The sequence below is a fragment of the Anopheles gambiae genome, chromosome 3, assembly GCF_943734735.2.
Source record: "Anopheles gambiae chromosome 3, idAnoGambNW_F1_1, whole genome shotgun sequence".
NCBI classification, from domain to species: Eukaryota; Metazoa; Arthropoda; class Insecta; order Diptera; family Culicidae; genus Anopheles; species Anopheles gambiae.
The window spans coordinates 90,887,915-90,911,444 of record NC_064602.1 but is presented as its reverse complement, the minus strand read 5'-3'; the positions used below and the strand labels follow the sequence as shown (position 1 = coordinate 90,911,444).

The 23,530-nt window shown below is 44.0% G+C and overlaps 2 protein-coding genes across 14 annotated transcripts in view; one reads left to right on the top strand and one right to left on the bottom strand.

Annotated features, from left to right (window-relative positions):
• Nucleotides 1-23,530, top strand: part of LOC4577659 (D-beta-hydroxybutyrate dehydrogenase, mitochondrial) — a 47,687-nt gene that overhangs the window by 4,864 nt on the left and 19,293 nt on the right. The gene's annotated exons all lie outside the window — the stretch shown is intronic.
• Nucleotides 548-23,115, bottom strand: LOC1280838 (elongation of very long chain fatty acids protein 7). 5 transcript variants are annotated; one of them, XM_061658464.1, is made up of 8 exons: nt 22,817-23,115; nt 5,779-6,007; nt 5,476-5,666; nt 4,177-4,257; nt 3,929-4,091; nt 1,991-2,079; nt 1,869-1,916; nt 548-1,664 (listed from the first exon to the last, which is right to left on the bottom strand). In XM_061658464.1, the coding sequence occupies exons 2-8, from the start codon at nt 5,852-5,854 to the stop codon at nt 1,380-1,382; spliced, it is 933 nt and encodes a 310-aa protein (XP_061514448.1). In that variant the 5' UTR covers nt 5,855-6,007; nt 22,817-23,115; the 3' UTR covers nt 548-1,379. The 5 variants fall into 5 exon arrangements, with proteins under 5 accessions (XP_061514448.1, XP_061514449.1, XP_061514451.1 ...); XM_061658465.1 differs by lacking the exon at nt 22,817-23,115 and adding an exon at nt 6,392-6,488; XM_061658467.1 differs by lacking the exon at nt 22,817-23,115 and adding an exon at nt 6,221-6,333 and having other exon boundaries at nt 548-1,658; nt 1,865-1,916.

Below are 23,530 nucleotides of genomic sequence, written 5' to 3'. Positions count from 1 at the left end.
AAAGGTATGAATGTTTTCAAATCCTTCACTTAAATAACACCCATACGAATCGCTTCAGTGTCGAGGCGCTACGAATCATTCCCGTTGGATGTCAAACCCTGCAATGCAGCGGTTGGCGTTCAGCGTGTTGCATACTTTTAGGCTGATTTTATCCATCTTACGCAGAGTATGGCAGCTGACACGCTTAGTGATCGACGAAAAACGTCGAATGAGTATGCAAGCAGAAAAGCGCAATGAAATTTTAATGTCATTAAAAAAAGTTTTGATAAAAATGCTACAAATTTTCTCATCTTGTTTCCTTCTATTTGGCACAACAATCTTTTTGGTCTACGGTTGGCTGTCAATGATTCTGTTGATTTTACCCAAAGTAGGATAATCACTCCATTTGCAGATGCAGTCTCTACAGTCATGTTGCTAAGACGTGCTACTTATGATAACACTACGTTCACCTGCAACCAATTTGGGAGGATTGTATTTTGCATATTTATTAGTATTTGCCCATTACACTTCGGATGCTACCAAATCGAAAAGCCAAAACCAACACATGTAATCGGTACCGTTTCTCATTTCCGTGTTTAAATTAAATAATCTAGGCAAAAAAATGTACATCTCGCACGCGTCGGCTTCAGCTAAACATAGTATACGACAAAAAAAAAACAATACACTGCTCCCGGAAGGACTAAACTTCGGTTTGGAATGGAGGCTTTGAGGCAAGCAAAAACACAACCAGTTACCCAAGGACACACGCACACACACGCACGCACACACGCGTACACACTGTATCGGAGGTATCAGAAGCTGCCCATATGTGTTGCAGATGCTCGCGAAAGCTCGAGATCACTTTCTCCCAGCTCTCTCCAAACGTCTGCCCCAAAACGTCGTCGAGGGATGTTACATCAAGCATCTTGAGATCACGAAAGGCACGGACTGCGGGGATTTGTGGAGTGGAATGTGTTTTGTATGTGCACGATGTTGTTGTTGACTTTGCGATGTAGTTTTGCGCAACAGATATTCTGCCGATGATCATCCAAGGCTTTCATTTTGTCTTTCTTCTTCCTCTACTTCTTCTTTTTTTATCCTACACTCTAACAAACTCCGGCGAGCTTTTCGGAGCTTGCCGAATTAGGAGCTGTTGCGGGTTGAACGTGCATCTTGTTTAGCATTCACAACTCCCACACCTCCTTTCTCCCATTCATTTCTTTGGATCCCTTCCGTGTACCGCCGACTGTTGTTCCGGGTTGTACCGCCAGCTCTGCTCCACCGTGCGCCCTGCCCTGGTGTATGCTTGCACCCTTGCCTCCGAACAGTACAAGCAGGTTACTCTCGCGCGCGCACGCACACGCAAGACGAAGAGAGATTATTATACGTATTGTGCTAGCCTACAGCGCCTTCTTAGCCTCGACGGCTGGCCGCGTGTTCGCCTCGACGGCGTCCTTTGGTTTGCATTCCAACTGGTTGTTGTTTTCCTCGCCCGCCTTGCCGGCGGTGCGCTGCGGTGCCGCACCGTTCGACTTGCGGATGTACGAGTGCACGTAGAACGAGCTGAACATGTAGATGAACAGGCCGGCGTTCAGCGTCAGCAGGGCGGCGATCGATTTCGGGTAGCCGCAGGTCGGCTGGAACTGCACCTGCACCGTGTGGAAGAACACAATGATGAACTGCACCTGGAGGAGGGAAAATGGTGAAATGCAGAACATTAGCGTTAGAAAGTTATACGCAATGTACCGGTTTTACAACGAACTTGTTCCGTAGAAAGTACAAGACCTTCAAACAACTTGTAAAGTCGTTTGAAAGTTTGTCTCTAATTGCTAACCCAACCATGGAACAGGTTCTTGCGAATCCCGCCCAAAACACCGTCGGCTACTTACGATCTGCATCACGGTCAGGTAACGCTTCCACCACAGGTACTTTTGAACCTACATAAGTGTAACAGGAAAAGACAGTTTGTGAGCAAGTTGTATATATTTTGTTGGTGAATTATCAAAATTACCTTCGGTCCCATCGCGGCCAGCATGTAGTACGCGTACATGCACACGTGGATGAACGAGTTGATGACGCCCAACAGCGTACCGTGACCTCCTGTGGATAGCAACAAAAAAAAAAAAAAAAACACAAAACCAAACATCAGAATGAATTAAAGTGTCCGTCAATGGGTAGAACTTTCGAGTTGATTAACGTTTCGGACAGCGCGTGTGTCTCTGCGCTACATCCGGGAAACGGGGTTGTTACTTTTGTTGTGTATGGATTCCTTTCGACTCTAAATGACGCTTAACATATCATCAAGATTGTTTGTGTGTGTCTATGTGTGTTTGGTGCAAATTAAGAAGGGTTTGCGGAAGCATTAACAACCTTATTTTCATCTTGGACTTCCCGAAACAGAACACAAAAACGTGCTCAAAAGAAAACGAACAACATATGATAAACAGTTACTAGAATGTTTCCGTCCCCAAACACTGCGGTTGTTTGTTTGTCAAGTTCCACGCTTCCGTCAGTGCCTAAAAGGTGATGCGTCAAATCATTGAATCATAAACAAGCGAGCGCTGGTGGGAGAGACACACTCACAGATCGATGTCGTAAGAGCAACGGCTAAAGCAAGTCTTAGTTTGTTGTTTTATTTTCCCCTCAAAAATCATCGCTTCAACGACGACGGTGATGGTGGTGGTGGTGATGGTGCGCCTGGTTTCGCTGATCATTCATCCGCACGCCTGAAGCATCGAGCGCGCACAACGCAAGGTTCCACCGATCGTTTGGGAGGACTTTTATTAGTGATTAGATCGCGAACGAGCCAATGTGTAAGCAGCGGTGTCAGATTTGCGATCGCGACTGCTGGTTTAGTTGTGCTTCGGCGATGTTTTAAACGTTAAGCAACGGATCGCTGATCCTGTCTGCTGTGTGAAGCTATCGGACTCTTGTGCAAGCGACAAATGAGAAACTTTGATGTTGTTGGAAGGTACAAAAACGCTTCGCCGTTATCAGCTTTTATGTTAGATGATTGTTTTCTCATCGATTACTTTCACCGGCAGTTTGTTTCTTGAACATATTTGAGATAAGAGGCTATTTGTGTCAAAGAAGCATTGCTCTTGAATCAAAAACAAAACGAAACTGGTGAACTAAAGCACCAAAGCAAAGTGATGCATACAAATGTCTCTGTTGGTATAACACAATGATGAGATCAATCGAGACACTTCGCTGTGAATCACGCTGAGTGACGCAAATCGACACAAATAAAACTGTGGCCACTTGTTAATGACAAATGACAGGGTCAGAAGTTGTGCCAACACCGTACCAGCGAATTATTGATTTTTGGACCCAAATCTCTTATTCATTTCCTAGCATTGTGGAGTGACCATAGCGTTTCAATGCCACGATTCCAGACAAAAACGATTCTATATTTTGAGTTTTCAAGAATAGCAGTGCATTTCTGACGTCAACAGAGGTCATCCGAGAACCCAACAAACCGTACGTCGCAATGGCATTGAAAACACACAGTGTCAATATTTTCATGCATGAAGCTGTCCCGAATATTATAACGTTTGGCATTTGCCTGATTAACAGCAAAAGAAGTCATTGCCATCAAGCGTGTTGTTGGAGCTGTTGGACGGTCGAGGAGACAACAATTAGCACCACAACACACTGCCAACGCCTATCCAACTGCCCGAGCAACAGAAGGACACGACCTATCGGTGATCCCAGCTGGGTTGGTGTTTGTGGGATCTCTAACCCAGACACTAAACACCGAGAGTTTGCGGAGTTTGTTACCGTTTCGCTACCGTTCTTTGCTTTTCACACCTTGGCGTGAAAAATGCAACCCAAAAAGGGGAAGGATGTAGCTGACACTGACCATCTACACTGACCTTGTGCCAGTGTCACCTCTTTGCGCATCTAGAGCGATCTGCTGTGGACCCACTATAAGCGGCTTCCTACTTACCGGCAAAGTACTTGACGCCAATGAAGCCACAGACCGGCATCAGGGTGTGGTGGTAGACGTGCAGGAACGAAACCTGGTTCTGTTTCTTCCGCAGTACAAAGAACACCGTGTCGAGCAGCTCCACGACCTTGCACATGTAGTACATCCAAACGGCACGAGCCATCTAGTAGAGGGGCGAGAAGGAAGACGAAGCGATTTCAGAAGAGTGTTCACGGAAAGATGGGGCAAGATGCTGCAGTGCTACTTACCCTCATTGCAACCGGGTTTCGGCTGTAGTCCACGGGCTGGCAGGAGTAGTTGTAGTGTTTCCTCCATCCGCCCTCAATTCCCTGATGAAAGTGAAATACATTTAGTAAAAGTGTTTTTATAGGGGAAATAATGTAATTATTATTGTAGTTTCAATCACAATCGGAACCACGTATAGTACCATCTTTATACTGTAAGCCCAGTTCTGCAAAAAGCAAGCAATGGCTCACTCCAAGTATGCGCAATAAATGTGGTCTTAAGGCCACTTTTCTCACTTAAATTGTAAAGCAAACCAAACTACAAAGAAGAGGCGCCTGGCAATATATTTGCAGACGTTTAATTTGTGAAAGAGGAAAGGCTTTCCTGCAGTAAATCCACAAAAAAGTCAGCTTTTCATGGATGGTCGCTTATTGTTGACTTGTTGTGCCCTTGTTTCGTGCCATGGTCGGGTAATTTTACGAACATGGCATTACTTTATCGTACAGCAATGAAAATAAACCTTATAAAACGTCTGCTAGTTTTAGCATCTAAATAAATAAAATAAAATTTATAACCTGCAAATCGTTTGCAATAAAAATGAGTTTCTGGCCACAAAATGGTCTCCATCGTGGAGCATCACATTCCCATGCTTTCGTTTGCTAATTGAACGAAAACAGAATGCAAAATGCGCTGCTATCTGTATAAATCTGTTTACATTTGCATAAAACGCTTAGTTGACCATTTGGCATTTGCTTTCGAGAGCGAAAAATTCTTCTTCCCAAAAGATGCTCCACAAGAATGAAATACACTTTGCGGAGAGGAAAATAATAATAAAACAAAACCACTGCAAAACCACACTTCCTGGTTGAGATGGTATCCGCCGTGCCATTTTGGCAGCCCGTTTAAAATTTAAGCTACATTTTAATCCACTCCGCTGTGTAGCACGCACATTTGGGCTGGTTGGACTGTTTGATTTGGTTAGATTAGGCTCGGATAGGAAAGGTAAGGCGGCCTCACAAAAAAACGAAGGCCACACTTTGAAGTAAAAAAAAACGGACTGACTAGGAATCGATGACGCCACGCACGGTGTGGTGCAACACGGTATCCAAGAGATTGGCCGCCGTTTCGACACAAGCACGCGGATTACATAAACCCGAAACTACTAAATCACTGTTTCTACAGAGTGAAAAGAGCACAGGCAAACCAGCAGCCAATCGTGTTGAGCTTGTTTTGGGATTGACGATCTAACGGCTATTGATTTTTCCCTTCATTTGTTAACGGTGGGCGATTAACAGTGCTTCACTTGTTTGGGTCACACTCACTTCATACACTAGCACGATGCTGAGCAGCACCTGTACCGCGTTGTACGCGATCAGCACACCCTCCAGCTTGAAGGGCTTCCGCTTGGCCATGTACCGGGGTCCAGCGTACAGGCAGAAGTACAGGTACGTGACGAGGATCATGATCAGCGGCGTGATGGAACCGGACAGGAACCACTCCTTCGTGCGCTCATCTACAAAATGGGGGGGGACGAAAATACAGCGGATATAGATTGGTATAAAAACGGCAAAGGACAACCACACACACACGAGCACACACATGCACAGCACACACACAACACGCACCTTGATTTTCTACGAAAAACTTCACCACCCTGTCCAGGATGCCGTTGCTCGGTTCACTTATGACGTCTGGACTCATTTTGGTAGGGCTGGTTCACTGTCTGTTTTACTGAAACGCTGCTTATTTGGTTGTTCACTGACACGTGATAGCGATTTATTGTACACGTTGAAACTTTTCTATGCACTAGATGCTCTTTTCAGCTGACAGAGCTTTTAATTCCACTGAGAAAATCTGCAAAACGAAAACAAATTATAAAAATTAATAACTATTTGTTGGTTATTTAACTTCCAACAAGAGTGCAAATTTTCGTAGAAGAAATATCTATTCATGTAATACACTGGTTCACACTCTTATGTACATAAACTTATTCTTCATTTCCTCGTTTCAAGCTAACATTCTAACGTTGCTCTTCCGAAAAAAGGTCAACTTCTTCTAATTTATTACCACTTAAAATCGCGTTAGGCGTAGCCGTTGCAGCAGCAGGTACTGAACCGAATCCTGCCGACACCGTTCCGTGCGACTGTCCAAATCGAACTGATCGACACTGGGCTCGACAATGGTCGGACAAAGCACGCGCTGCGCGATCCTAACAACCTAAAACCCCCCCGTACGTACCACCCGATGCCGGATCGGAACGCCCAAAACACTGTGTCTGCTGCTTGCGAACCGTCTGAAAAACTGGATGAGTTGGACTGCATCGCGTTCGGCCGCAACAGATCCGGGCCCGCTACACAGCGCCGTCCTTTTCCCCTACCCCTAACAACCGTGGTCGTTTTGCGTTTTGCTCGGATCGGATCTTCCTTCCCCTACCAAACCACTGTCCACAGACACATACACACACACACACACACGCATACAGTTACGCGTATCGATACCAACACAAACTTAAGCTTAGCTTAAGAAAGGGAGGGGGGAGAGCATAGGAATTTTCGCGCCACCGAAAGCGAGACAGATTTCAACGAAACGTAGACAAAAGACCGCAACAGTGGCGCAAGCGACGAACCGGCAAAATCTCCAACCACACCGAAAAGGCTCGGTCGCGGTGCCATTTGGTCGTGGCCGTTAATCAACATTGCTGTTGGGAAGGGAGAGATCTCTGTATGTGTGTGTGTGTGTGTGTGTGTGTGTGTGTGTGTGTGTGTGTGTGCCTTGGGAGGTTGTGGAGGGTGTATAGGGAAACGGTATGGCCGTTGTTTCGCTCGTTCGGTGATAAAAGCAGAGCGAAGTCACCCTGCCCACCCCTGAACGCTGCTCCCCCTGTTATCTTATCGTACCCTTGCGTTTGTAGGGCTTGCTTTTTAGTGGCAGCCTGCACCATGTTGCGATCCAAAACAGTATGAACACGGTAGGAAAGAGGTCAACCTTCGTCATCTTCTGCTGCGCTATACTTGTATGAACCACCATGGGGATATTGACGAGGATAAGCAAGACAGTCAACCAAAGAAAGTATCTGTGTGTGTGTGTGTGTGTTTGTCTTGGCCATTACATAAGGCGTGACCCTCCTAGCAAGCTGCGACGACACGCTATAGGCGACACCAGTTTTTGAAGGTCGCGACCCGGTCCAAACAAGCCCACTTTTGCCGCAACGTGCTGAGGTCGTCTGCACGCGTAGGTATGTGCGTGTGCGTGTGTGTGGGTCAGGATAGGTCGCAGAAAATCCCAAACCCGGTCACGGTGCAACCCTCTTTCGCACACACCAACCGGAATGGGAACGATCGTGTGGCGTGAAGTTCAGCAGCAACTAGGCAAGGGCCTTGTGGCGCAGCCGCACTCATCAGCTGACAGACGGGTTTTCAGCACACCCTTTCTGCGTGGGGCCAGGTAAACTGGCCAGAATCGATCTTCAAATCGCTTCCAGAAACGAGGCACACACAATGTCAACTACATCTACCTTCCTGTAACTAATACGCGCAAAACGCACTGCTTAGCTCAACCGTCTTGTTACGCAAGGCCTCGGTTATCTGGTGACAGCTGTACGCCAATTTCTATTTCCAGCAGTGCCCGGCAAATGGTTGACTAGCAAACTGTGTGACAAGACACACTTTAACCTCCAAACCAGTCCCGAAAGACTTTAGTGGCTCGAAAGCTCGACCTCAGGCTGACAATCAGAACGATGATAAGCCGGCTGGCTCGCTACGCACAGACTGATTAGCGTTCAGTAGAACTGGTTTTTCTTTTTGCGATGGAATGGATTGATTTTTCGGTGTTGTTGTTTTATTTTGCTGTCCCTGCTTTATTCCCTTACCCCTCGCTCGAAGCGTTTCTGCCTCGGAAGTGTAAATTAGATCTCAAAATCAATTCTCTTTTGCCTCTTTCAATGCTATCCACATGGTGTGCGTGTTTGTCGGTTAAAACCGTCGTCAACAAAACCATAAGGCAGAAGGTATATTTATTCATCCTTTCGGGCCACACTGCCACCCGTTTGGAAGGTTAGCCGGCGTTTTCGATCAGGCGCGTGTGCTATCGTCGGCACTTATGTGTTACCAAAGCACAAAAACTTGGACTAAGAATGATGTTTTCGAGCTTTTGTGGAACTGAAAGTATCTATTAAGTGTGAAATGATCTATTGTTTCCTTCAAATCAAAACAAAAAGGACAAACCATACAGCCCACAATCGTTTGTTGAACAGTATTGCAAAATAAAACTTTTTGAAAAGGTAACCGATTTGTTTAAAATGGGTCAAAACGACGTTCACCAACCATACAACAGTTAAATGAGAATGATTTTGGTGGACCACTGGTAGGAAAAAGACAAAATTGTGTAGTAGTTAATTTATGTTTCTATATATAAGTAGCTATATAAGCTAATAAGGGCTAACGAGAACCAAAACAAACGACGAACCATGACATTTATCATGAAGTGTATTAATTGTTTGATATTCTTAACCATTTCTACACATATTCTGGTGTCTTGAAATCTTTTTCTACTATTGACTCAAATGTTAAGCCAAAACACCCCAACTGTTGCTCAGATATGTTAAAACAACAAACCTGTTTTTCAAACATTCGGATAAAATACCCATCTCTATTCTTTGTGATCGTTCTTCGACTGTTAATTTTATTGACCGTGTTCTTTAAATAGCTTATTTAAATACTATTATTTCTTCCATAATCTATTTTTGGATGTTTTTCACAATTTTTAAAACCAATGAACCAAAAATACCACAATCGGTACCGATGCGTCCAAGGTTTTCTGCCTTCTGGAAGGTTATGCAAAATACCAAGTCTCCTCTGCTAAATACTGTCTGCCAAATAAACAAATAAAATCCCACCGATACGGTTATGATACGGTTGGCCTCGAGCGTCCACCACCGTCAAACAAACGCACCAGGCCACCAGGTTCAATAACCCACACTGACTGACCCTTGTGCTACCCGGTTGTGACGAAAGTGCATTCGATGCATGCTGCCGAGTGGTGCGACTCGGCTGCAAAGTTCACGCGCCAGTCCGTCCCGAAACGATGCTGATTTGCCCCCGATTCTACGCCACTAATACAACAAAAAATAAGCAGCAGTAAGTGTGGGTCTATTACACGAACAGCACAGCGGTGCATCTAAAGGCAGAGGATGACTCGAAGACATTACAAGACAGCATCACCAACTGCAGCGTAAGACCATCGAGAGGGTGGAGTTGTGTTTAGATCCTCCGGCTTCAAATGATGTCTTGCAGACGGCAGACGGCTCTCTCCGAACAAAACATTAGATGTTCAAGGTTGCTTGTACCGAGCACGCTAGGTGTGGTAGACTGGGAGGAGGAGTTAATATTTTATTTTATTACAACACCTATCAACACTAGCTGTGAAGGATTTTAGGTTGCGAAATGGCCGTCCGCCCGCAGCTCCAGCGAAGGAACAGAACGTACTGCGCAGTGTTTTTGTTTTTGTGTTTCTTTCCAATACCACCGATTAATGATCAACCTGTCGGTGGTTGCAGCTTACCCTTACCACAAGACAAAGAATGAAACCGGGGTGACGATGGCGCGTCTCGGTGTAATAACAATTTCACGCTTCAAGCTGCCCCATGCAAAGCGCAAGGGTACGGTTCGGTTGCTCATTACCCTGCATATCTCGTTCGATCGTGCGGCTACGGGTTCAATAGGGGGGTTTTTTTTTTGTATGCCAGAACGTTGGGTGAGTCCAGTGTTTGGGGTAGGTCAGTTACAACCCCTCATTCTACTGTAATGGATCGATTATTCCGTCAAGGAAGCAATTTCATCATGTGCTAGGATATCGATCAATCAGCCATCAAGGGGCAAACCGACACGTGTTTCTCATTTATTTTTCTTATGTAACCTAGTTTTAGATCGCGTGTGCCACAGCCAACGCATGAGATGTGTCATTTACCTTTAAAATGCTTAAATAAAAAAAAGAAGAGCGTTCACGAATCAAACCGGTTGAGACCTTGGGTTACCTTGTTGCTGTAAATGCAGCACACTCCCAATTCGGCACAAACGATCATCATGGCAACATGGTTTCGCACAACCCAATTTGAAACGTGTTTTATTGGGATGAACGTGGATCGTATGCTTTTTTTATTCGAACAGGCAGACGTATGCAGATACGCACGGCGATTTCCTAATACCCTCATGATGCAACCAGTTCGCACGGCCATAAATAGTAATATTGTTATGCTCGCAAACTAAGCTGCTGTGTGTGCTGTAGTAAGTAGGACTAACCCTTCTTCACGCATCGTAACAAGTTGCAGTAGAAAATTATCGATACAATGTGATATGATTGCTGCATAAATATAATCATTTGACAAAATTGTCCATGATGGATACTAATACATATCGGTATGCTCCATTCACAAAACAACGAATGGGAGGTTTTGCGATACTTCTTCTTCTTCTTATTTTTCATGGGCACAAGAACCGTTGTCGGATAAGACCTGCCTGTAATACTAATGGGCATGGCTTTCAGTGACTTATTGATTTACCCATAGCAGGATATTCAGTCCTATGAATGAAGGTACGGTCCATCCGGGACTTGAACCCATTAAAAGCATGTTGTTAATTAGTGCGAGTTGACGACAGTACCACGAGACCGGCCAAAACTATACAATATTTGCGTTACTATACTATCCATTGTGTTATATGGAGTTTGACAGCTGGCGACTGAACTCATATGAACATTCCATACAAAACCTACAACTAGCCGTAGAATTTTAGCTAGATTATTGACCTGATAAATATGTAACCAATCGCCGATTCGTCGCAGGTTCCATCAAGTTCAATAGCTCATGATAGATATTATATTTTTTCTTTCTTCTTGAAGCATACATATTGTGTATTGAACAATATTGTTCCACTGGCTACAGATATCTCAGGAGTTTATCATGATGCTAGTACTTGGGTTGTTTATGCTTGTTTTAATAATGATGACCTACAATTGCATCAGCCACAGTGTGTTTAACACAACGTGTATTAACAAATAAACAGCAACAATTTACTCCTGACAAAAACGTGTATATTAAACTTTTACAGCGTTTTCCAAGTCACTTTCGAATGTAAACATTGTTATTCACCGCATGCAACACGTTAATCCACATCAATCTGATATTTCATTTCCATCACAATAATTTTTAATTTCTTCAGCATGATTTTCAACACGACTCAAGCTGGATTAAGTTTGACAGTTCTTTGTCATGTGTTGAAAATTCTTGGATTCTTGGATGAATAACTATGTGCACATTCGAAAGTGACTAGCAAAACCCTGTATTTTCTAATATTACATCTCGATTATAGAATATTACTTCCTTTTTCTCGAGCGACGACTTTTGAATAATGACATGAACCAAGTTGAAAAATTGCTGGTAAATACGAAATAATATTTTTTCAAAGGTCTAAGCTATGCTTAAATTTGAGAAACAAACGGTCAGAAATGATTTAAAATTACAAAGCTTGATGATTTAATGTCTCAACTGCAATTGAAAACATTGACATGGCTCACGATAAAAGGCAATCAACAAATACAAATTTAATTCAAAGACCCATAATAATCATACAGTATGTATGTATAGTTTGGTAGTATGCATAAATATCTAATTCCCTCACAATCTCATGAGATGTCGTTGCAGGTAAACGAAACAATGGAACTAATAAAAGCATTCAGCTTGACCTTCTGTTTGTTCCAATTATTATGACAAAAAAACTTTTAAAAATTCCGTATATATTTATTAATTGAATTTATAAATCCTTCTTATCACAACAGCCCATAACCTCACGCGGCTCGATTGCACATCCCTTTATCCGTACAGATATCCAATTCATTACCGCGCCGAGATGCACAAGTCACAAGGGCTGAATTCATTTGCCCCGTCCGACCTTGCGAAGGCTCTGTACATGTGCCGTGACTTACTCGAGCTCAACAGAAATGTAAGAACGAGAGAGCGATAGCAACCCGCACACGCAGCTTCCACAACAAACAACCACAACTCATTGTACTGACGGACAGTCAGTACGGTACGAACATTAATTTCTACCCACTTATTCATGCCAGCACGAGCGAGCCGCTTTGGTGCCAGTTTCCCACTTACTGCAAGCTGTTGTCATTCAACCCTTCAACCCTTTTCGGGTGTAACATTTCTTCAGAACTCCCTTCCTTCTTCATTTGCTACAATTGCCATTTGGTGGTGGTTAGCGGTGAGAAGCATAGCAATAAAATACGCCAACGGGGCGGGAGGGCGAAACTAATTAATAAGCTTTGCGTAAGCTTTGCTGCGGCTGAGAGTGTGAACACGTCGTATCCGCCGCACGTTACGCGTACGCGATCACTGAAGCACGCGATCGGACCAAACTGCAGAGCGTAGAGCGAGCGGAATGGAGGGAGAGGAAGGGGCCAAAAAATAACTTAAAAAAACCGAAACTGTCCCCCGAAACGATACTTTCTAAACCAAATCTCGATTGACTCGTGGACCATTTTGATAGACAATTCACCAGCACTCTCGCGGTAGTGAACAAGTCCCATAGCTGGCTGGTCAGCCGTGGTAAGCACGCGCCGCAAGCCGCAGATGAGAGTGAAATTAAAACAACAGCACATCGCGGGCCACCACCGATTGCGGCTGGCGCAAGACGGAATGTTTTAAAGGGGTAGTTTTTTTTTTTGTTTTTGGCCAGCGTGTTACTGGGCCACCGTTAAGCAGATACGGTTGGCGGTAGTAGCCGAAATGAATTCATTTCGTGTATAATAACCATTTTTCTTACCGCATCTTGTGGTGGGTCGTTGCACAATTGTCGCTCGGGTAAAGAGCTTCCCAAAACAAACGGCCTGCTTTGTGTGTTCTAAAAAAGCTTTTGCTGTTTAGACGTTGTTTTTATGATAGCTATCCATGAGTTGGGACACTTTCAGTGGCGTTGCTAAATCAAGGTCTTTTGTTGATAACAAGAATTACGCAATACGTTTTTGAGGTTAGACTAAGTTACATTAAATTATATTTTTCATCTTGAAATAGGCAAAAAACTCTTGTTTTTTTTATTAAAAATTTAAGATTTATAGTAAGATCCTATTGATCATAGTGATCTCCAGAATTAATCGAATGATTCAATATGTGCATTGTAAACAAATTAAATTACGCCTTAATTGTGCCTTGATGATCGTACTCGATGAGATTGCGGAAGTAAGCATAGAATGGTTTGTCACTCCACTGTCATAGGCGCTTCGATAGAAGACGGTTCGCTCGTGCTGGTCGTGACGCCGTGCAAACCGTCTTTCCTTTCGCACACGCGGCCACAAATCGCAATTCAAGTTCAGCGCACACATTTGATATGCGCATAAGCGCGCATTGCATACCCTCTGAGAACGGGACGCCCTTCAGGCAGACGAGCCAACGGGCTCGCACCCCCCAAGGCGTTACGCATTCGATAATAAATATTTCCATCACTCGCTTTGTAATGTAGCCCGCCGCTCGAACGCGACTCAATGCGGCATTTGTTTGACGTCATTGTAGGCTTCAAGTTACCGTGCAGCAAAGTTCCAGAACGGTTCTGCCAAACTCAGCCCGTGTCTCAGACCCTGTCAAGCAAATTTCTCGAGAGCTGTTGCGTTATTTACATAACGTCTACGCGGCGTACACTCGAGCGCAACACCAGCAATCACTGCGATTATAAGGTTTGCTCTCGATCGATACCGAACACTCCCAGCGCACCGACCGCGTCTAGTTCGATCGCTATAGCGTAGCGACGCTAAGCGACGAACCTTCAATTGCTCGACCAATTGTTTGGCGACCTTCAACCGGTGGAAAAAAAGTAAACCTTGTACCAAGGTCATACGCCAACCAACCGTGCAAGCTCGCCAACTACGGCTCCTCCTGTGTGTACTTGATTTTCATGTACACCACAACGAGTTCCCGCATGCTCCACATCTTCGGCAGTTGATTGGAGTCTTTCCGGGGGGGAGCATCTCATTTCACTCTCTGCCAACTTTCACACACCGCTATACGCACCAACACCAACGCCAGCGGTGCCTGTGCAGCGTGATATTATGCGCGTGTGCCCATTTGGTAGACCCAGACCGACTACGCGCTTCATCTCGCCCGTGCATGATGTAACGAGCCAGGCCTTTTCGGTCACGAGAGTGACTCCGCCAGCGAAGCATCACACAGACACACACGCGCACACACTCTCAAGACACCCAGTTTCCCGTCTTGCGAACCCGTCTGGCCTGGTCTGCGCGCTAGATTACGGAATCGCAGCGCCCATTCCATTGCAGCGTGGCGTTCCTCCGCTGGTGTAGCGTTACTTTCACACACTGGTGTTTATCGCTTGCGCTGGGGGGAGTCTTGAAATCCCCTGCAAGCGTAAGGAGTAACAAAAATACAGCCCCCTGGGCAGGTGTGTTTGCTTCGGGTAGTAAAGGGGGTAATGCCCTCAAATGTCCACAATCGAAAAACCGTGCCCCCTTCGATTGTGACTGCGTGGTGCGTACGGTTCGGATGGAGACGTCACCTTGGCTTTGGCTGCAATTACCGGATCGCACTAGCAATTTGGATATTTTCGGCAAACCCTCGCTCGCACTTGGAGGATGTACGTTCATGGTCAATACTGATTAAACGGAACATTGCGCCAGTGTGATCGCAGTGAGATCGCAGCCTAGGAAGGTCCCGTGACCTGCGCGATGGAAACCTTCATAAGTAAGGTTGACGAAACTGGTTTACAGCTTGGATAGGGTTGAGGACCGGTTTTCCGGTCCCCATGTTCTGTCCTTTCCGGCGAAGCAGTTGACAGAGCCAAACACAGCGATAGAAAGAGCAAGAGTTGATCTGTGGATGAGTGAAGAAGGAAAGATCATTTCAGTTCTCCTCCTACGCGTAACTGTGTGGAAGAGATATGAATAGGATCCGATATCGTTCGAAGATCGTTTGATCTCAGGTGGCTCGATCAATACGGATGTTTGCTGCAGCCGAATCAACTGACCATTGGACTGTATTTGAGCGGTTCGTTAGAGCTTGCGTCATTCCGCCCTGTTGCCGTGCTAAATAACTGACTTTTGGGGGATTTTATTTGAACAGAGTGTACGAAAATTTGGAGAAAATATCTTTTTCAGGTTGAACAACCTGTCGTACGGGTTATCAAGTTCTGTTTCAATATTGAAAATCGCTTAAAATAGAAGCAAATAAGAGTTATCAAGCATTGAGCATAAAATTATTGGGATAAAATCTTCTCAAACTCAATCCTCACAATACGTTGTGTCGTGATTCTTCGTTTAAATAATTATATTTTTGCCCAAAAACCTCAAACCTTCTGCTTCATCAATCCGAAATGCACACTCTGCAACTAATCTGCTCAAATCAGACTTCCAAATGAGTCGTTTGCATCGGTTAGCACCTTCATTTTCCTCCTTCCCATCATTAGTTCCGCGTGAAAAGCTTCCAAATTTGATCTTCTTGCGCCATATCTCGGAACGTTTTGCATTTGTTGAAGCTAGAACTCTCGGCGCACCCGGCATGGGTTCAAAGTTAATGAGCTCAAACGTTTGAGGCGTATTGTGGCGTACCTACCAATTAGCTTCTGCCAGTGGAGTGACGCAAATTTTTGTGGCGATTACATTTATTTCACTATCAAGGAAAACATCCGGCAGGCCGTAGTAATAACGCAGAAGCGCCCAATAAGCGCATGCGCTCACAGTAGTCAAACAAATCAAATGGCTTAATTGAAATTGGCACATTGTGGGTAAATACAAGGCGAACATGATCCGGGATTGAACTGGAAAGCAGAATCGTTTAATCAATCACCGTGAGTTGGCTGATTTGGGGGCGAGAATTTATTGATTCAATGCTGTTGATTCGATCGTGAATGTGCAAATATGGGTTTCCTAATTCTTTTTGGAGGCTGTTTCTGGGCTCTGGTGAGCGATTTTGCTTAATGGGTGTAGGATTGGGGTAGGGAAAATCAAAACGAGTTAATGATTAATTAAATCAATACTCCCGAAGAGTTCGAGATGCCAAAGAATTCGCCAACAACTTCATAATTGTTTTCGCTGTTTGTTTTTTAAGCAATATTAACGTTTATATTTATTTGATTAATAATCGTTTATCACTTTTTTAAGGTTTGGAAGCTTATTTGGCTAATCAATAAACACTTCATTTGCTCTTCTAATTATGCTCCTGAGCGTCATTCCTACTAGCCTAATAGATATGTCTTCGTGTGCCTAAATAGGCACCAATTTGTCTTACATCAATAATGCTCACGGCTACAATACACCCGTTACCTGGCGAGACAAATACAAAACCGTTCAAACACCATTATCAACGGGAACGTTTAAACTGCCGACAAAACCTTTCAATTACACACCGCACTACACATGTCGTACACGCTACCGCGCTCGTGCGCAACAACAAAAAAAGGTCCAATCCAACCTCGCGCGCTTGCGCCGCAATTATCCGCGCAAAGACTGGCATGTGGTTGTGGTGCGTGAAGTCGCGTGGGAAGTACAGGTGCAAGTGGCCCGTACCCACTAACACCTTCCGCCGGCAGTAATTGAGAGAAAAATTGCCCCAAAAAAAAGCAACTACAAAAGCCGGGGGGAAAACACGACCAAACAATCGGTGCGGTGTGTGTGTGTCCGCGGTGGCAATAAAAAGTGTAAACAAACAATAAACGCAAACCGTAAGGAACGAAGCGTACACCGTGCTTCTTTAGGCGCACACTTGCTTTGTTGATGGGCCGTACACGTTTGTGAGTGAGTGGTTTTTTTTTACAATCATTTATCATCATTGATTAGCGCTCGTTTGACGGTTCAATGGCCCCTAAAGGTGGTAAAAATACAAACATAAAACGCTGGGAAATTTTAATCAGCTGCGTTTTTTCCAGTGCGCTTAGAACGTGTCACTTGCATGAGTGAGGGCACTTTGTATGAATAGAAATACTTGCTCCGTGCACACAGGGAGCAAGTAGTTGTCTGAGTAAAGTAATAGTTTCCATTACGCGAAATGCCATACCCATTACGCGGCTTCCACCTTCCTTCCACAATCCGTCTGGAAAGATTTGCATTGATTTCCGGTCAGCTTACGGCGGACTTCGAACGTTGTGGTGTGGAAGCGAGGTTTATGTCACTTTAAATTCATTCATTCTTCCGTACAGCCCTCCTGTGTTTCTGAGCTTGTCCGGGAGTCGCAATCCAGTGCAAAAAAAGCGAACACGCACAGCAACAAGACGCTCCTTTTACTCTGCGAACCAGGGTCAACCAGTTGAACGGGTACGATGCACCGCGTCGACTATTCGAAACCCAAACGGCGCCCAAATCACACCACAGCGCGGTCGCTCGACGGTATCTTCCCTTGATTGAAGGTCGGGCCCCGAGTCGGGCAACGTTCCCGAATCGATTCCGAAAGTAGTGCAGACGAATGCAGACGGGCTGCTTTCAGGGTTTGGAATGCAACCCCGGAAACGTTGATGACCCTGACAGACGCACTGTGCGAAGCTGGCGCATTTGGAAAAAGGAAAAGTATTAGCCGCTGTACCCACTGCAGCACATTTAGAACAGGTTTCCCTTAATCACTGTCGGTGTCGGTGTAGGACGCCATTATAAATTGGGAACGAATGTCTGAAGAGGTCGTGCGTACGGGATTATAAGATTTGCTTTTAATTTCACATTCTCATTGTTCATTATGTTCATCTAGTTTTGCGTGTATGCGGTTGCATTGGTCAAGGGTATTTTGAAGGGAAGCTTTGTTTTTGCCATTTATTCCACGTCTTCTTTTAATGGATTATTAAATCATATGCTCTAGAGCTCAAAGCTACAATTTGCGTTTTCTTACATCAAAGCAGTATCTAAGCTGAAGTATTTGTATAAAATGTTTAAATGATTCCAATATGTAATATTCGCACACCCGGTTTGCGCCTTATGAATGTTACTTTCCTGGAAGATCGCAATTAGCACCTCGCTATGATCAACATCCTACCAATAACGTTACAATCGTTTGACGCCTGATCGCTTAATGTGCTATCGAAATGGAAGCGATCAACTATGGAGCTTAGTTGATTATAATTCTTCTTTTAAACCATGCTTAATGGAACTACACTTACCAATTGTATTATAATTCATATGAAAAGCAGCCTAACGACCATGCAATAGATTTAAAGCTAGATTCCTTTAAACACTCATTAAGATATGCATGCACCCTCTTCGATAAGCACCTGATTTAACGTCCATGCCCGCAATCGCAATAGCATGTTGAGACACACGGCATCGCTCTCGATTAATTCTTGCATCAACTCCCAACAGGTCAATCTAATTAACCTCTTCTTTCGGAAGGTTCGAAGATCCGACCAAGTGACCTTCACTTTTCCTACGACGCCCTTTTCCCCAAAGTGCCGCCCTGAACAATTAACCCTGATCTTAAACGTAATCATTAGCACCAATATCGTTCGAACGGAGTTGCTTCAGTTTGCAAACAAGATAAAAAAAGACAACACTCGTAAAGATGTTAGCTACTTTTGGTTTATCGATCGAACCATTAGCTCTCGTTCCCAGCAAACGCGAGACGGAATGGTGCAAGAAAAATACTTTCAACGAGAATGGGAAACAACATCCCGCATCAGTTTAAACCATCCAATCCACACAATCCAGCACTTCCTTCCTCCATCGCCCGGCACCGCAACAGGCGAGCCTCTCTTGACGAAATTGACGAATCTATAAAATCGCTTACCTAATACCAACGCGCATACTATCGCGGCACATTTCTCCCATGCGCACCTTACCGTGGAGATGAATGCAACAAGTCCGACCCCCGGTCGGCCGGGTGTTACATAAGCCCCAGCCCAGCCTAAATGCTTTGGCGTTAGTCAGTGGCCCGCTTTTTGGTGGGTTTCCTAGTTCGTATCTGCTCGGTGCACAAGCACGAGCGCGTGTCTCTGTGGGCTCATTGCAAAATACATTAGCCAAACAGTTTTTCGGCACCCTTTCAGCCGTATCTGTTTCTCATCATTTGTGGGTCATGATGAAAAGATGCTACCAGGCGGTTGACTGTTGGTTGGATTACTTTTTTTGTTTGATACAGGGTTTTTTTTTTTGTTTGCTGAAGACGCCGTGAGAGTGTTTCGATTCAGGAATGATCGCAATTTAATCGTTTCCTTCAAGGATGTTGCTGCTTAACCGCGAGGACATTCAGTGTGAAAGTTTGTCCAGATGTTCGTGTGTGTCTTGTTTTGAGGTTTTGTATGACATTGGTATCGTGATAGTAGGCTCTTGCAAAGTGGCAAACAGTGGATTTAGTTTTCATCATACAAGCGGATCCATAAATAAAAGTCTTATCTTTGATTATATTTATAAAAAGAAGAATTTCTACGATACATTTTTTGTCACTACAGGCTTGGAAATCGTTCCGCTTTCACGACTGTTTGAAAAACTCGTTTAATTTGAATCATATTAAACGCTATCTAGCATTGACATTGACCAAAGAGAAACTCGCAATAGCTTTTTTGGTATGGTAATGGTGTGTTGGACGACGGAAATGAATTCAGTTCTCATTTTACCTAATTTTGTGCCTTCCTTTTCACAATGCTCCGTGGTTTAAAGAATAGCATCACTGAAATTTGTCAAAAATCTATGTTTAAATATTTCAAAAATAACGGTAAGATCACCGAAAAGAAAGCGCACAGGGAACTCCATTTAGCGACGCTCTCTATAACTAAACTCTCTTCTACATCAACAACAACAACAACACGAAATTTATTCAGATTCTAAACCGGTTTAAACATAAAAAAACATCCAATTAGACATAAAACACACGTGGATGGGATGGTTATGCATGAATTAGCTTCGCATGATCCCGTGAAACGAATCCTGGGGATCATTGAACGGAGCGAAAGTTTTATAGCAGACGTTTCGGTAAGGTTGTGGGTCGAAACAAACTTTTGCGATTAACATCACATCGTTGTCTGCTGTTAATTCACGATGTAAATTTTTGGCTAGAGGGTAGGTTTGCATATTTATTTGCGTTTAGAAGGGGAGTTTTTTTTTGTGGGGAGAGCGATCTTTATTGATGGTCCATAAATTGTCCGAAATCGAGACCCTTAAGCATTAAGCGCACACCGATTGGTGTGGAATGGACACAAGCTGTGGGATCTTTTTAAGGGCTGGCATATTTTTCATCAACGTTTACAACAGTTTAAGCCGTAATTCTTTTTATAACACCAGCAAGCATTATCTTGCCGATCGCATTCCACACGATAGCTCAATTACACAACGAGCAGAAGCTGCATACTAAACCTTCGGGCATGACTTTCATTTTGTATGCCATGTTTTCATGTGAAAATCACACAGAAATCAATAACGACTGTGCGTACACACCTTCAGGCGTTGCAGATGGCGTCGCAAAATTGCCAAACCTGCACCTTTCTACCGGTTTTTAAAATCCGGTATTTCCAAAGTTTTCTAACAACTTCGTCGGACACTGGATCGTGACACGGCAATTTTCGGGCCGGTTTTACGCCAAATTTTCCGGATTTTGCATGGCGATCGTTCACATTTTGAAACGAGAACGCTGTATAATGCAAAGCCCATTCCTCCATGTTGTCTGATGTTTTTTTTACGGTAGTAGAATCTTTTCGTTCTGCATCGAAACATCGCAGGAAGAGAAGAAATGGATCTATCTTTAGAAGCTCAACAATCGGAAGCATGATCGTTCAATCGTTAAGGGGTTATTCACCCGTTTCCCATGAACACGGTATGACGCGTCCCGAACGCGTCGCCGATCTACTTTGAAGGTCTTCCAGCGGGCACGACACGTTTCGCTCAAGGTCACGAGCAGCAGTATTGAATTTTCCAAGCGAGGTTTTAAGTACACGCGATCGATCGCGTGGCTTGTACGATCGCGGTGCAATACCGAACTGCGGCACTGCTGCACTACCCGTTGATGATAGGAATTAGGTATCCAGCCCATATGTTTGTGTGTGTCATCAACTGCACACCATCAACTGCACAAAGCTTGAAGGGTAGCTGATGACAATGACGCCATACTCGAAGGCGCCCTTCTGAAAGCTCGGTGCATCATTCCACCATTGTCGATCTGGCCGACTAACGCTGCCAACCGTTTAAAGGGCACCGATACGAAGGAAAAGGTAAACAACGAAAACCACCCACCCTTTGGTGGGAAAAATACAAACAACAGCATCTTCATCCAGGCCACACGAGACCCGTGATTACCTGACGACAGTTCCGTTCCGTTGGTAATTATTGGTTTGGTGATTATGGTGCTTTGCTTACGTGTTCTCCCCGGGCGCAAGAATGTGTTGGCACGCGGTTGAATATCGCTTCTTTGTACCGAAATGCGCATGGGTGACGTAGAGTGGGCCGGTAACGGAACTGCCGTAGGGTCGAGAAGTTTCAACCCGTATTGAAGAGGCAAGTGTTGGTGGTATTACGTCGTTTGAGATGCAAACAATTTGATTGGAGGAGAAAACATCACAGAATAAAAGGGAATTTCCTGTGCACTGTCAACAGTGAAACGATCTTTAAACGGAACTAAATCCGTTTCGTTGATATTGCAGTACAGAAGCGCGGTATAAAATGGACAACTCCCAAAACGACAATTTTGTCGTTTCTACAGCTCTAGGGCACAAACAAAAGCTTGTAATGCATAGATTGCAATCACGCTATATTTCGTTAATAATTCAGAATATGGATTCTTTGATTTTTTTTGTATAAGAAATTATTTAATTAAGATGATGTTTAGAGATATAAAAAATTATATTCGATCTTGCAGCAAATTAATCATATTTATAGTGGTTTTTGTTGGCATTTTGTTAATTTGAGACATTACCAAGAATTCATTTACAAACATTTAAACATCCTTCAAATCATACGATACTTCTGATGTCATATTATATTTTATATTACATTTATTTGTATTTTTTTGGAATTTCTACGAAATGATCTAGAATTTAAAGAATTTTCATCCAAGATCAACTAAATGCTCTAATTGGAGCAATATACGCAAACAATTTAACACAATTAATTTTGACAGAATGCTGTCCAGAATCCAGCCAAAAGCTTATTAGCTTATTTGGCCAGACATTCCTATAGAAATTGCAAAGGTAAAGGATTGTTTCCTCGAATTTTAATCAGCATTCGTTAATAGACATAATTCTCTAATTGTCCATAAATATTTCACAATTTTACAATCAAAAAACTGAATGCATATTGCAAATTGCATTTTTCTTCATCGAGTGCTCTCCACAGTATTGTTTCTATAACTTCACTGCACTACTCCAGAATACGGAACACAGCGCTCAATAAAACTCAAACTTTACACACTGTGCCCACCGGGCGGCAGCTTCATTTAAATAAAGCCAGTCCATTTTTAATATCCGACAAGCAGAACTCCAACTTCCGATGCGTTGGACTGTATCGTTGGACCGGGTGCACTTGAATTAATGCCATCAGCTTTGGAGGTGCGACACGGTGCCAGTTTCAGAGTTATCGTGTTCGTTTACACCGAAATGAATATTCTATAATACAAGATCCATTGCTACGAGGTACGACTTCACCACACATCAGAATTACATGATTCAGCTATTACAAAACAACAATCAATACTTGCATTACTGGGCGTAGAATATTCCCCGTCCGATGGCCACTCAAATACACGCTCGACACAATAGTTTCACACGGCGGATACACTTTTCTGCGTGACTTGTGTCACCCCAAAAGGTTGCCCGATTACGTGCGGTACGACTTGGCGAATCGTTCTACTAGGCGATAAGCGACTAAACAGCCACACTAGTGTCGAAACACTCTGCAGTCAGTCTGTTCTGCTGGACAGTTGGGTGCTAACTAACTCGGTGCGATCAACACAATCCGCGAACGAAACCCTTCCACGCGGCCGGTACGCAGCACCGCCTGCACTACCACGACAATTTTGCAAGTACCAGTAACCGCAGCGACACCTTCCGTTCACCGGGAATCTCGGTTGAAGGTTGAGCGAGGTGTTCCGTTCATGCGCGAGAGTCAAGGGAATTTTGAAAGTCGAATTTCCTTAAGTCGCAAACTACACCATCCTTGCCCTTGGGATGGACTCTTCACGGTCGGTGAAGGTGTGCCGAGGTTGCAAATGCAAATAAAACATCAGACCGATCGCAACCGACTGATCTGGAGCTTCCTGGATGGTGGAGTTCCTAGGAAAAATGAAGGTTTAAAAGTAGATCAAAACAACATTCAACATTCACTTGATTGATATGAAATAAATAAAATTCTTTTGTCCAGCATCTCGAAGGACGAAAAAGTAATGTCAGAGGCCACCTGCAGTGTCATTGAGGCATG

Excerpts from the sequence above, each read along its gene's own strand:
- LOC1280838 (XM_061658464.1), bottom strand. The coding sequence starts at position 5,854 with ATGAGTCCAGACGTCATAAGTGAACCGAGCAACGGCATCCTGGACAGG. Across the intron at positions 4,258-5,475 it reads GCATCGTGCTAGTGTATGAA|GGAATTGAGGGCGGATGGAG; the intron begins GTGAGTGTGACC and ends CACTTTCATCAG. Across the intron at positions 1,917-1,990 it reads TGGCCGCGATGGGACCGAAG|GTTCAAAAGTACCTGTGGTG; the intron begins GTAATTTTGATA and ends ACACTTATGTAG.